The 14,673-nt window shown below is 41.6% G+C and overlaps 1 protein-coding gene and 1 long non-coding RNA gene across 2 annotated transcripts; both read right to left on the bottom strand.

Moving 5' to 3' along the window:
- Positions 1-2,523: 2,523 nt before the first annotated feature.
- On the bottom strand, positions 2,524-12,849 carry macf1b (microtubule actin crosslinking factor 1b). The gene is made up of 28 exons (XM_054621249.1): positions 12,799-12,849; positions 12,259-12,462; positions 11,921-12,152; positions 11,596-11,822; positions 11,378-11,500; positions 11,195-11,296; positions 10,659-10,760; positions 10,293-10,457; positions 9,928-10,083; positions 9,388-9,585; positions 8,884-9,012; positions 8,581-8,751; positions 8,338-8,493; positions 8,018-8,224; positions 7,761-7,880; positions 7,506-7,675; positions 7,247-7,406; positions 6,459-6,653; positions 6,100-6,225; positions 5,626-5,769; positions 5,349-5,537; positions 4,974-5,088; positions 4,643-4,809; positions 4,066-4,228; positions 3,696-3,850; positions 3,533-3,607; positions 3,246-3,363; positions 2,524-2,705 (listed from the first exon to the last, which is right to left on the bottom strand). The coding sequence occupies exons 1-28, from the start codon at positions 12,847-12,849 to the stop codon at positions 2,524-2,526; spliced, it is 4,302 nt and encodes a 1,433-aa protein (XP_054477224.1).
- A 54-nt stretch (positions 12,850-12,903) lies between these two features.
- Positions 12,904-13,462, bottom strand: LOC129109455 (uncharacterized). Its single transcript, XR_008532013.1, has 3 exons — positions 13,400-13,462; positions 13,146-13,253; positions 12,904-13,017 (listed from the first exon to the last, which is right to left on the bottom strand). It is a non-coding gene; the product is annotated as an uncharacterized LOC129109455 (long non-coding RNA).
- Between the last annotated feature and the right edge of the window lie 1,211 nt (positions 13,463-14,673).

The raw sequence follows: 14,673 nt of genomic DNA on the forward strand, positions 1-14,673 counted from the left end.
GTATCTTCAGGATCATGAGGAAACTTTGGAGGAAACCGATGTAGTGTCTTACATTTTTCTCAAACACAATTGAAGGTAGAGTAATAAAATGAAGTCAGTTGTGAACATGTCCGAATGGACTGGAGGTCGGATTAGACAAACATTGAAAAAAGAGAAAATTAAAAATATACTGCTTTTGGTAAAAGAGGCAGGAAAGGGACAACTAGGAAACCAAAAGTTAGATTTCACTGCAATAACTACACTGTAAAGAAAGACAAATCACCTCCAGTGCATTCTCATGAAAGTTGAATTCACTTACTCATGACTTCTGACAGATTTTTTCAGTTAGTAAAACAACCTATCTACAGTATGGGACACAGAAAAAGTGCATTTTTATGAAAAGTATGTGCTAAAGAAAACATTCACAGGAAGTACAGTTATAAAGAAAACAACACATCTACATTTTTCACAGTAATGTTCCATAGAAATACATACATCCAAATGTAAAACCAATCCTGAGAAAATAATCTCTACAAATCAACAATGACCTGTTGTACTTCAGTGCACTGTTCTTTACACAATCTCCAGTGTTTAAAACATCCTTACAATAAAGAACAATAAAAAACATAATTATTTGAAAACATGGTGTCAAAAAAGGTAAAAGACAAAAAACAGTGTGGCCCTGCCAACAATGTCATCTCCATGGAATGAAATAAAAACAAAATTGTAATATCACAAAATTGAAGGACAGCATACTGTACCCTTCACATACTTCACATACTTCACATACAGTTTTGGTATATGTGGGTTTTTTTTGGAGGCTAGTAGGTTCAGTCAGACAGCCCAACACCTTTACAAACCATGTACTAATGTGTTCTTGTTGTAAGTCCCTCTTAAATCACTTACACCACATTACTGCCCTTGACAGAGCATTATTGTCAGATTCAGGTACCGTCTGACTTTGCTTATCTTTACAGCTAAAAAGTATAACAAGCTGGAGAAAAAACTATATCTGATTGAAGCAAGGCTCTTGCTATCATGCAATAGGCATCCATGCAGAACTTTCCTACTCTCTACGCAATCAGATACTACTGTATGCAATGCAACAGGGTTCTTGCACCTGCTGACCTCCAAATTGTCCACACATGATCTTCACACGGATTTCTCAAACCCTTTACCATCACATCTGGTGACCTTCGCTGCACTCTTATGTCAGTGTCTGCTCTTCAGATGTGGTTGATGCATTGTTTTTTGGCCTCTTTATCACGTTACCTCTGCTTATCTCTCTGTTTCTGGGCCCCAAGGCTGTGTTTGGGTTCAACACTGCAGCATACACATGGTTCTCAGAGGAGGGGATAATCATGTGGGTAACCTCTCAGCTTCGTCTAGGTGGCGAACAAGAATGAAAACAGAAGGAGTGGGGGTTAGCTCACCATCCCAAGGTATTTTCATGTTTGTGTATCCAGAGAGAATTGTACTTATTGCAGGATGGATGCATGAAAAAAGAAAATGTCCTTAAAAAATAACTGAGGTGATTGACTGACCTGATGGTGAGGGAGAATTGTCCCCCCTGTTGAGGCAAACTGTAGGTCCGACCCCAAAGCAGCGATGGAGCTCCTGGGACGGATGCAGCGGTCACCTGAGAAACTTCTGCGAAGTAATGCCTAAAGCAAGACATGTTAGATTAATTAGAGTAAGATGAGGTAAAATATCTTAAATTGCTCATGGGACATTTTATGTTCCTCCAAAGCACATTTAAGAAAACTCAGTTTAAAGGATGTTACTCCAGCCTTGGGGTTCATTTTATATAGGTAAAGATTCTACAAAACTTGTAGCTTGTTTCGCACTCGTAGTGCTATTTATCAATCTAAATTGTTTTGATGTGAGTTGCAAAGTGTTGGAGATATCGGCTGTAGAGATGTCGGCCTTTTCTTGAATATAATTGGACTATATGGCACTTGGTTTGTGGTGCTCAAAGCCCCCAAAAAACATATTTGAAAAACTCAACAGCAATGGTCCCTTCCAGAAATCATGACCCTGTTACTTAAGATAATCCACAGACATTGATGTGTCTTGTAGGAATTGCAGTGCATGATGTAAACATTAATGGTGTCTCAGTTGAGCTGTAATGTTGACTACGTCAGGTGTGCCAGCAGTATACGAACACCAGCCTGTCGTCCATGAGTAGATGCACGCTTCCTGCTGTGCGGTGATACGGTTAGGGGGAGTAGTTCAGAAGAAAAAACATAGTTCCTACCTGGCCCAGGGACATAGAGTCCCATTATATTGGAGAGATGGCAGACATCTCTACGGTCGATATCTACAACACTGGGCAACTCACACTAAAACAATCTAGATTGATAAATGGTACTAAAGGTCAGAGGAAAAATATGTAGTTTGGACTTTGGGGGAACCGTCCCTTTAAACTAACAAGAAGTTAAATCTTTGCAGTTAGATGCATGAAAAGGAAACAGTAGAAAAAAAATGTAAAGAAAGCAAGTGTTATGAAATGTATGAAAAGTTTGTTTATGGTAAAAAAAAGTCTCAAAACCAACTAACAGGATGCAGCTTTTGCCTTGCCTTGCGTGTCATGGGGCTGGTGGGGGCAGAGGCGCTGCTGTAGAGGCTGAGGCTGGAGTTGGACCTGCTGACAGTCAAACCCTTAGAAGTGCTTCCTGCAGGAGACAAGTACTTCTCCTTGATCTTCAGGTTGGTCCTGCCTTTCACTGTTGGTGACACAGCAGGGGCATTTAATTAATACTGTAAACACATGTTAAAAAATGATAGCAGCCACTCCTCTAATAAAAGACAGTAGACACTGTATGCACAAATAATTGAAGCAAGATTGCCAGTATAAGTCAGTATGAAAAACATCAGTATTCAAATGGAAGGCAATACTCACGGAAAACTTACTAAAATATCAAAACTTTGCTATCAAAACGGACATGTTTGAACAGTTTTTATAGATGCATGCATGCTTAAAAATTCAAAATTGCTAAATTATGTACATAATCAATATCTGGCATATTACAGCTACAACTATACCATAGGATAGCACGATGGCACCAAAGTAAAAATTGTTTTATGTAGAATGTTTACCTGTACACCTGACACCATCTATCTATCATCTACCAAATGTATGGATCAAAGCAGCATGTATCACTTTACGTCATGCCAGGTGCTGAAGACTTGTCATACTACAATTGATGATGTAAATTTAAAGGTGATTGTTTTTAAGAAGACATAGTTAGGAGTAGTGTACTGACCTCTGCAGGGGTCATTCTTAACCAGGAACTCATCTAGAGCAGTCCAGCCTCCTCCCACCCTCACCATCAACGTGCTACGCAGGATACGAACCATCCGCAACTGTTGGGAATCTCCAAACTGCGGACAAAATATATATTGCAAGTTATATTTTTTATAGCACTCGTTGCCATAGCAGCCTCAAACTGCAGTCTGCAAGGTATCACTGATGTTTCCATGAGTTGAATGATGGATCGAAAGTGTCAGCTGCTTCAAAGTTTTTTAACCATTGTCTATAAAAAGGACTCACCCTGTATCTATTGGCACTTATTTGCTCCACTTCGTACCTCTTGGGACAGTTACACTGCGATACCTGTCGACTCACCTAAAAAGGGCAAGAGTATAACAATTGCAGTGTCACAATAAATAAACCACCACACCTGCATGTTTTCTAGGTCGCACACTGTTCACACCTCTTCGTTGATTTGATCTGCATCCAGCGTTCTCCTGTAGGGATCTCTGCTAGGGTGAAGGGCACTCACAAACTCATAGTAGTCGATGAAGCCGTCACTGTTCATGTCGAAGATGTTTGCCACTGCGTTCATCTCGAGAGAGTTGGTGGGAAATTCTACAGCAGAGAGGTGTAAAGCCATTTTTTGTTTAAAAAAATAAATCCGGGAAACAATGTTGACAAAACACCAATAACATAAATAAATTGTAAAAGGTTTGAATTCATGTTTCAGCAAGATAGGTCATAATGTTCGTCATCATTTTCTGATATCTCAAAATGAGCAATATATGGGTTGAAACACTGAGCGGATATATATAACAACAGGGTCTTACTGGAGTTCAGGACATAATCAACAAACTCCCTCTGGCTTATACGTCCGTCCTGGTCCCTGTCGATGCTGCGAAACACGTCTAAGATCCGTGACTTCAAATGACTAATCCACACCATGTAACGCTTTCGCCAAATATTGAAGTCGAAGTTGGCAAATTCTTCCATCTGAAATGCAAAATATCACAAAATCTAGGTTAGAGAAATACATTTAAAGTACTTTTCCCCAACTCTAATGGCATAACCTATTAAAATATTACATTACATTACATTACAGTCATTTAGCAGACGCTTTTATCCAAAGCGACTTACAATCAGTAGTATATTACATATCATTCACCCATTCACACACTGATGACAGGCTACCATGCAAGGTGCCACCATCAGACTCTAACTAACATTCATGCAACATCCAGTCCACACCGATGGCAAGCCTTCGGGAGCAACTTGGGGTTAAGTGTCTTGCCCAAGGACACATCGACTGCTGAAGCCGGGTATCGAACCACCGACCCTCTGATTGGAGAACTACCTTGCTCTCCACTACACCACAGCCGAAATATACATTTCAAAAGGTACAATAACCTCTTTGAGTGTCTGCTGTTGTTGCTCCAGGCGGTTTTGTCTTGCCACAGCCAGGAGCCAAAGTTTCTGCCACTGACTGACCAGCTGACTGAGCTTTGGGGTCTGGGGGTCAAGGTGCTCCAGGGGAATAGGTACAACAGGCTGCAGCTTCAGAGTGCTCCTCCTCTCTGGATGGAGACACAACACCATGGGAGTCTGGAATCAGCTTAGGCAACTCATTCATGCTTGACAGATCATAAGCAGTGAGGTAATCATCAAGCTTTCAAAACTGATATTACAACAATGACTTTTTTAGCAGAAGTTCAACCATACTGTTTTTATGCTGGCTTACTTGTGAGTGGCCGTTTGCTGGGAGAACCTTGCTGCTTCAAAATGCTCTTGTGTTTGCAGGACTTTGTGGCATGTTCAACCTCTGGGAACTTTTTATTCAACTCCTCCATAAATACCTGCAGAGAGGAATGATCAGTGATAACACGGTACAGCTAAGTACTGTAGTTCTGTAACCAGGGTTAAGTATTGATTATGATGGAAAGTCATCATAAGCACCCTGGAACTCAAATATTTGGGAAATCATTTTGCCGTTAAAAGTCAAAGCGTTCCAATCTTGTTGTTTTGATTTACGTTCTTAAGCATATTTTTTAGCACTAAATGGTAAAGTATTAATATGAGTAGATGGTAAATCTCATAGAACAGAGAAGAATCGTACTGTGTGCTGCTCAATCAGTTCTTGGTTCTGCTCTGTGGTCTCAGGCAGAGGCTCTTGGTCTCTGAGGTTGAGGGCTTCCTCTGCTGAGGAGATCCAGTCCAGTAGCCTCTGGACTTCCTCTCTCTCTGACTCGAGTGCTGCCAAGCTGGCCTGGATCTTCTGGCCCTGCTGCTGAGCCCAGGTCTGAACCTGACTCAGAAAACAAGACGGGGGAGGAGGTTACACCAGCCCCATCCAAATTTGCTTTTGGTAAACATTTGGGCACAAAAGCACTCACCTCCTCAAAGCGGGTCTTGGTGACACTGATCCAAGACTTTAGGGTGATTATGGAGTCTGGGTGGCAGGAGGCCAGGATCTCCTCACCAAGGCACTGGATATTCTGCAACTCCATGGCCTGAGTCTGCAAGACTCCCATTGATTCCTTTAGAGGGGAGAAAAGGGATTTATTCAGCAATTTATCCAGTAAAACACATATTCTCATGAAGGATGACCCACGAACAAAAAATTTCACCCATTTCAAATTTCTTTCTTTGAAGTGTTAGGGTACCCTTACTAATGGTCAGAGAGTCTGTCCTTCAACCAGTTGAATGGGTTAAAGTATGAGAGTATCCACCCTGTTTAACAACACGTGATAATACTGAATCCTTATCGGCACCAACTTGTTATTCTGTAGCAAACCTTGACCTCTGACCTCCCCTTAGGCAGAATGTATTTCTCCATAGGGAGTGATAAAGCATCACGTTATACTGACCTCGTGTTGTTTGTGGAAAGCAAGCAGGCCTTCTTCCTCCTCTGGTATTGCCCCATATTTGAGTATCCTCTCTGCCTCAGTGAGGCGCTCCATGAAAGAGTGGACAAGGCCATCAAACTTTTCAGCCTAACAAGAACAAAGACAAAGATTAAGATAAGAGCAGGGGGTCGGCCATACGTATCAACTTATATTAATGGTCAGCTATCAGCAAATCAACTGATCATTGTATGGGTGGGTGTCATTTCATAAAAGGAGACTCTTTCTTGAGAGTGAAACACAATTTCAAAAGCTTCAGTCATAATTTCATTCGAAATCTAAAAGCTCAGTGATCGTTCACTTTTGTTATTTATGAGAACCACCTGCTGAAGTGAAGCCTCCAGTCTGTCTTGTTTGCTGACGGATAGTTTGCACACGGCCTCCCAGCGGCCCTCCAGCTCATCCATCTGCTCCTGTAGCCAGTGAGCGTCAGCAGTGCTGCTCCTGGTCAGATCCCTCACAGAGCGCTTCAGGGTCCTGATGCATCCGGCTCGCTTACCTAACTCCTTTTGGAATGCCTAAGGGAAAAGGAAATGTTGCTAAGAAACTGCATTTTTGCTGCAAGACAGCATTGTGGAGAAGCAAAATCTGCCATGCAAAGACAGACATATAACAACTTGATAACAATAAATCCGGGAAACAATGTTGACAAAACACCAATAACATAAATAAATTGTAAAAAGTTTGAATTCATGTTTCAGCAAGATAGGTCATAATGTTCGTCATCATTTTCTGATATCTCAAAATGAGCAATATATGGGTTGAAACACTGAGCGGATATATATAACAACAGGGTCTTACTGGAGTTCAGGACATAATCAACAAACTCCCTCTGGCTTATACGTCCAAAATCTGCCATGCAAAGACAGACATATAACAACTTGATAACAATAAATCTATGTAAATTAGACCATCATTCCAGCTTGAAATAGCATCTATACCTAGGCATTACAATTACTTTGACAGACATTAGCAAAGTTAGCGTGAAGTTAGCATGAATCCTGAATTCTTACTGTAGATGATGTGACATATTTATAGTAGCTGTTAATTCTACTGTATTTATTCTAAAATTATTGAAGCCACACATTAAAATGCACGCTGTATTTTGTACCTTGTGTTTGTCGATCAAGTTGTTGACCATGTCCTTGTCCCCGCCAACAAGAACGTCCTCTGCTAGTTGGGGCTCCGCTCTATACAGCCAGTCGTTCAGTGCCTGGAGGGCATCGGTGAATCTGCCTGAGAACAGCAGTGCTTCCTCCAGTTTGTGTTGTCTGAGTGAAGGAAAACCACCATATTGTGATATCAGGATTTTTCAATTACTCGGTAGAAATATGAATGTGCCCCTATCAGCTGTAAACACAGATCCATACCTCTCCATTGACTTGCCACTGATGGTGTCCCATGTGTCTTTGAGTTCAGCCATCAGATTTTCCAGATGTTGTCTATCATGGCCAGTTTGAGCTCTTTCATGAAGGCAGCGTCCATTCTTCGACGTTGCTTCATACATGGGCCTCTTTGACCTCAGCAGTTTCTGGAACTCCTGATTACAAAATAAGAGATCAGCGAAGGCATTCTTAAACATATAGCACATAACCAAATTGTATTCATTGTGAAGACTACCGCACCTTCTGTTCAGTCAGTTGTTGTTTAATCTCCTCGTGGGTCACAGCAATCTCTTTATGCGTGTCTAATGTCTGTTCTACCTCCGTCATCCAGTCCAATAGCAGGCGCCACGATTCATTAAACTGAAATATGAGAAATAAAGACAGATATTATACAAAAGCTCCTCTGAGTGGCACAAGTCACACAGTAAGTCTATCTGTGGTTGTGAGAAGGATGAAGAAGGTCAGCCATTTATATTGGACTTGATATACTTGTATACCTGTTTGGCATTCTTTTTGACTTCCTCCAGCGTCCTGCCTCTTTCTGAAGCGCGCTGCTGGAGCTTTTTGTGGCGATCCTGGACGGTCATGATTAGGTTATGAATGACGTCGCAGTCTTCCTTCCTGCTCAGTTCTATTAGTCTGCGGGCTGTGCTCTCCATGGTGGTCTTCTTCTCACCATAAATGTTCACCTCATTCACCAGTGTCTGTACAAATAAAGTTTGTTGTGAAGCAAAAATGTATATTTACAAATGTGTAAACTCTGGATCTTGAGCAGAAATATGAGAGTACAGCAGATGTAAAAAAAAAAAAACCCTACTCGGTATTCCTGCAGTTGAGTACAAACTTTATCCAGAACAAAGCTGGGAGTAGGAAGAAGCCCGATAGACTCTTCACACTTGCTCATTTTAGTGAGAAGTTCCTGGACGTTACTGTGGAACTCCTTGGCCAGACTCAGTCCTTCTGTAAGCCTTGCCTGTGGGAACAGCACGACATTTGGATATAATGATGCACTCCATAAATGATAAATCCACAGGATGACATGTTAAGAGAGGTAAATAACCTTTCGCTCATGGACTTTGCTGTAAACAGATGCCCATTTCTGTTCAAGGATTGATAAGCTGTGCTCGGTGCTTGATCCCCGCACAACGTTGCTGCTCTCCAGCATCCTGTGGATGGCATTCTTCACATCTGTGTAGGCGTGGAGCTTTGACTCCATCTCGTTGCACAACTCCTGTTATGGGTGAGAAGAATAAATATATTTAACAGAAGAATTGTTTTTGTTAGTTATTTTACTGAGTTACATTTTTTTTATTTCTTGTGTTTTTATTTATTATTTCAGTTATAAGTGTAGTCCATTTTTTACCAAATGTGCATTGAGCCTTTCGCTGGCAGAGTCCGGCATACCCCATACGGTTTTAGAGGAGGACAGTCTCAGATCTGTGTTCTCCAGCCACTGCAGGAGATCCTGAATCTCCATTGTAACATCTTGTACCTGCAGAAAAAAACAACAGAATGAATGCTAAGTTTCAATCAAAGGGGATGTAGGTGTCGGCTCACTACAACCTTAGTTACTGATAAAATCTTATTTTGTTATTACAATACATTGTCATTTGTAGATATGGATTAAATTTCAAAATCATAGCCCTGTTTTAAAGTTGGACTTGCCTCTACACATTTTCATGTAACCTTTACAATCACCACAAGAGGGCGCATGATAAACTGCTCAAAAAACCCATAAAATTCAGCATCTGCATAAAGAGTGTTACAAAGTAATTTATATATATATATAAATATACATTTCTCTATATTACTTTGTGACTTTTGTTGCAACTGTGACAAAATAACGGATCTTGTTTTCCCTCTTCACCTGACTCAGTCTGTTCTCTAATTCCAGCTGCCTGCGTTCAGTCTCACAGCGGACAAACTCCCAGCTGTCATTGAGTTGCTCCAACCGAGACTGCAGACCATGCGGGCTGTCCCCGGACCCAACCTCCAGCAGCCCCCTGCCGGCCTGGTTCAGGGACTCCACCGTGCGAACATGGGACATGACATCATTACGCAACACCTTGTAGGAGGAAGAAGCAAAAGAGGAAGAGTGGGATCAAATTTATTGCTTGGAGGTGTTAGGAGACCAGAAGTGTTTTCTGGTCCGAGTTGTGTCCGGTAGTTCAGACAAAGGCAATGTGCTTAGTGTGAATTGTTGGTAAGAGAATAAATTTGCAAGAAAATAATACGTAAGGTACAGACACTGGAAGACAAAAAAACAATCAGACTTCTTTCTGCAACCAGAGGAGTGGCTGATGGCTATTTGTAAAAATGCAACGCATTGGATTCACTTTTCATTACCAGAGGTTGTCGCCTGGTCATTACACTTAGTACATAACATTGTATTCAGGCCACCACCAACCTTGTGTTTGGCCAGCTCTATTTCACAGGCCTGCAGGTCGATGCTGATTGGCCGGCCGCCCTGCAGTTGTTCAGCTGTTCGGGAGAGCCATGTGTGCAGCTCATCCAGTGTGTTTTGAAACTGACCCAGACCCAGCAGAGCACACTCCAGCTGATGCTGATGTCCGCACAGGAGAGAAAGGAAAATATATATATATTTACTCTATACAGTTTTTTCAGCTAAATGTAGTTTATATTGACGTAGCTGTCTTATGTTGAAAAAACATCAAACTTAATGGAAAGCATGATGACATTGTACATATGATGGATTGTAGTGGCATTGCCAATACCAATATTTCATAATGATATCTGATTGCATATTCTCACCTGTCTGCTGACAGTCTCTGACTCCAGGCTGTCCCAGCGCTGTCTGAAGTCACACAGCGGTGAGACGGAGCCCGGACGCTCTGAGCCTGGAGACAGCCGGCACACAAAGCGATGGTTCAGGCTTTCTATCTCTATTTTCTTCTGGTAAAGTTCTCGCTTAAACTCCTGAGAGAAAGAATAAAGACAGAATTTATGTTTGGAAATCAGCTATTGTAATGACTTATATGTTTTCTGTTTTAATAAAATACAACACACAAATAGCCAAAAGCAATGTCTCTGTAGAATATGAGACCAAATATACTATTTATATATGAGAAGGAACTTTCATCACTGGTGGTTATGGTGTACTTCAACATATGAACTCACCTTGAGATCACGTAGCTGCTCTTTGACTGATTCCAGGTCAGTTCCTACCATGAACTCTTCAGTAGACCTCAGCTCAGCTGACTTCAACCACTCAAAAAGACCCTATCAACAGGACAATAGCAAAGTGTGCATTAAAGCACAATACATGATATAATGTACAACCACTCAGCCCAGAATTCTTGCCATGTTGTGTGGTTTTAACATTGAAGAAATCTTCTCAACACCAAAACATTTCACCCTATTGGTAAACACAGCTGGATACATTTCACATAGTTTCTTTTCACTGTCTCATGCAGTTTGCACCATTAAACTCATTTGCCTTTGGCAGCGGTCCACACAGCCGTTAAAATGTAAAGCTACAGGGAGTAAGAGTCTGAACGTTGCTATTGTAACAGAATAAAAGACTAACTTTGTCTTTGGCAAGATGCCATAACACTGCTTTGGTGAGGCAGGGTGGCCAAAGAGTCCTGTTTGATATGGCCATGAAATATTAGTTAGTATATGGGTATGCATATACACTGTATATAAACACACACCTGCATAGTGTCCTGATAATGTAGTGCCATCTGTAAGGACTCTTCCAGCTTTTTGTGACTTTCGTTCCACAGTTTGCTCAAGTTGTTCCACGTGCAATAAAGCTACAAGACACCAAAGAGAAAAGGTTTAGTTTACATAGCATTATTAGTTAAAACATATTTGTATTTAAATGTATTTCCTACTTCATCCAAGCTCTTTGTGACATCTGGTTTGTCTGTATCGCCACATGCTGACATCAGATCCATTCCCAAAACACCAAGAGTGTCCAAATCTCCCTGTAAACTGTCAATATCCTCTCTGAGAGTCTACGAGTTGAAAAGATAGAAAGGGTTATAGTGTGTCTTATATTTAACAATGCGGGTTTCTCATACGTGATTCCGTTAGGAGCTTGGAGACAAACCTGCATGGTTTCAAGGCTCTGGCGGATTGTTTCCGAGTCTGTCCGACTAGCATTGAGATCCACAACTGCCTGCTGACCATCACTGAGGGCAGCAGTGACATCGCTGACGTCACTCCAGAACCTCATGGCGAGATCCAAGAGATTGAGCAGCCAGCTTTCCCTCTCCTGGGCCTGAGTATGTGTCTCGTCCCACAGCTGGGACAGGCTGGACACACGCTCTTGGATTGCTAAGATCACAAGAACACAAGAGGGATATTGCTTAGAATCTGCACTTTTTTCCACAGCAGTGATGCTACTTGCAGCCCCATGTTGAGAAGTTCGTTACCAGTGCCGACAGATCCATCACCAGCTGCCTGCGTGTTGGCCAGCAGTTCATCTGCCTGTGTCTTCACACTGCTGAGGCCCAGGTCCAGCTTAGACATCTCCACCAGGGTGTGTTTGTTGTCTTGCAGCTGCTCCTGGATCCTTGGTGTGAGGCCTTGAAGAGGGGTGGGAGTCTGTATGCGACTGCGCAGACGGTCAAGACTCTCTCTGATAAGGTTCATCCTCTCATTCAGCTATAGATACAAGAAAAGATATGTTGTGTGCTGGTGTGTATTACACTATATTGCAAAGTTTAGGCCTATTCATAAAACATTTTTGGCATTAACCCAGCGGTCCTACCTGCATGAATCGAGGCAATGACTCCTCAAGTAGATTAGCAGTCTCTCTGACCCGGTCTCTGATGGTTCTATGCTGCTCCTCGGCCTCCGTCGCCTTTCGATAGAACTCATCCCCCTGAACGGGGTTGAGTTCTGACAAGCGTTTTGCCAGAGAGCATAAGCGTGCAATCAAGGGTCTGTGCTCTGCTATAGACTCCCTCAGACCCTAAGGAGAAGAGAGATAAAGAGAAAGGTTTAAATACATTATGGAGAGCATACTTCATTTTTTAGGAAGAACCTGTAACTTTAACTGTAAAATGGATAGAGGAAGTTAGAAAAAAAATGAATTGCCATTATAGTGCACAGGTGGAAAAGTAACCCTTTCAGGAAGTAGATAACATAAATGAACAGTACTTGAACAGAACAGCTCATTCACCTACGGGGAAATGGTGGCAGACTGAGAAGAATAAAAGGACTTCTTTGTTAAACTGGCCAAAGAAAGGTATTATAACAAAAAAGAGAAAGGCTGGCATTCTAATGTGGAGAGGCAGCTCTCTTCTACCTGTAAGAGGTCCTGTTGTTCCCGAAATGCCTCATAGCTTATCGTGCTCATGGAAAGCTGGCCAATTAGGGTTTGAGTTTCTTCAAGCCAGGGCGAAACCTCAGCGATGCCCTCTGAGAACTGGAGAAGAAGCGACTGAGCGTGCTCAAGCTGCAGGACCACGTGGGAATTGGTGGCTGAGGTGGTGTTGCATTTTTCCTGTAAGGCCTCTAGTGGGGTCTGCGTGGGAGAGGTGACGGCAAAATAAATACATGTAAAATATAAAAACACCTTAAAATTACATTATTATTATCATATTATCAGTAAATTAGTTATTTAGTTAAATATAAATTACTTGTGGCAAATACCTGCAAATCGCATGTTTCTCCTTCATCACTGTACGTCAGCAAGATTTCAGCAATCTTCACCATCTTCTCAATGTTGAACCTGTGTTGGAGAATCTCCACTGCCAAAATCTATTTGGGAGATAATAAATCAAATTAAATCAAATTACCAAACATTAACATTTAACTTAAAAAATATGTCATGTTTTTTTATTCTGATTGGGAAAACATTCATTTAGTTTAATAGTTAGTCAGGTATATTTGAATAATGTCCCAACCTTCTGTTCATAGAGTTGTTCTGCTATGAGCTCTGGATCCAGATGAATGGTTTTCAGCTTTTCAAGACTCAGCGCTGTGTCTCTGAACCAAGCCATCTCCTTCACCACTGCCTGTTCCAGCTGATGGGAATGTACTGTATGTTAGTATAGCATTATGATACTATTATTTCTGAAATGTAATACCACTTGGCAGCACATACTGGCAGTAGTATTATTCTAGGTTAAGATATAGGTAAGGCCTTTTGCAGATATTCTGACTCATCAAAGCAGGCAAAGCACAGATTTAAATAATCACACTCCCTGTATTAACATTCATTTCACCTGCAATAGCATGTCAAAATGTCTGCCGTGGTAACATTAGATGGTTTGAAGCTGAATTACAAATGAACAACAAAAGCGGGATAAGTGGCAAGATAAGCTGGAGTTGGAATTGCTTACTAACTCACTTTTCATAAGAAGTATGAAGTCAAATTAAATATGCGTTTAGGCGGCTTACTATTTGGATTTATGTGTACGCGAGAAATGCCCAGATGTATACAACATTAGCAAGAATTTATGAGCATGCTGCATGAGCCTACTGCACATACTCAACTGCCGCACACACTGCACAATGTGCAAAGATTTTGAGCCAGGCTTAAAGTTAATAATATGTCACTTTATTAAGTTTAAATACTTCTTTCATTCCAAAGAGAAACTATTTAGATTCCAATAAATGGTCAGTTTATCCAAATAAGGCCTGTTTGGAAATTTGCTGCAACCTTATTGGAGATGTGAGAGATGCTGGCTGGGTTAGACCGGCTGTCAGACATGTCATGTGACTGCATTACAATAAGATAATCCTTTATTAGTCCCGCAGCGGGGAAATTTACAATACGCCATAGCGAAATGAAAATGAGATACATCTACTGATTTGGAGCATTTAGTTACTTGCTAGCTTCACAAGTCAACAATGTTCACTTGAACAAACATTTTATAGCAAGCTAGGTATCTAGCAATCCTTTACATTGAATGATAGTTAGCAACACTGCAGAACAATCTGATTATCCATAGTACTTTGGTGTGGAAACATTACCCTCTGTCTCTCAGCTGCACATAGTACTGCATCTCCAGCATGTGTCTGCGCTCCTGCTGCCCCCAGCAGCTCCCTCTCAATGCGGCCCAGCCACAGGTGGAGGTCCTCCTGGCTGGAGGTACAGCGACTGGAGGCCTCCAGGGCCTGCTCCAGCCTCTGCAGCACATCCAGACTGCTGAGACTCAGCACAGAGCAGCGGATA

This window comes from Anoplopoma fimbria, chromosome 20 (genome assembly GCF_027596085.1).
Source record: "Anoplopoma fimbria isolate UVic2021 breed Golden Eagle Sablefish chromosome 20, Afim_UVic_2022, whole genome shotgun sequence".
NCBI lineage: Eukaryota > Metazoa > Chordata > Actinopteri > Perciformes > Anoplopomatidae > Anoplopoma > Anoplopoma fimbria.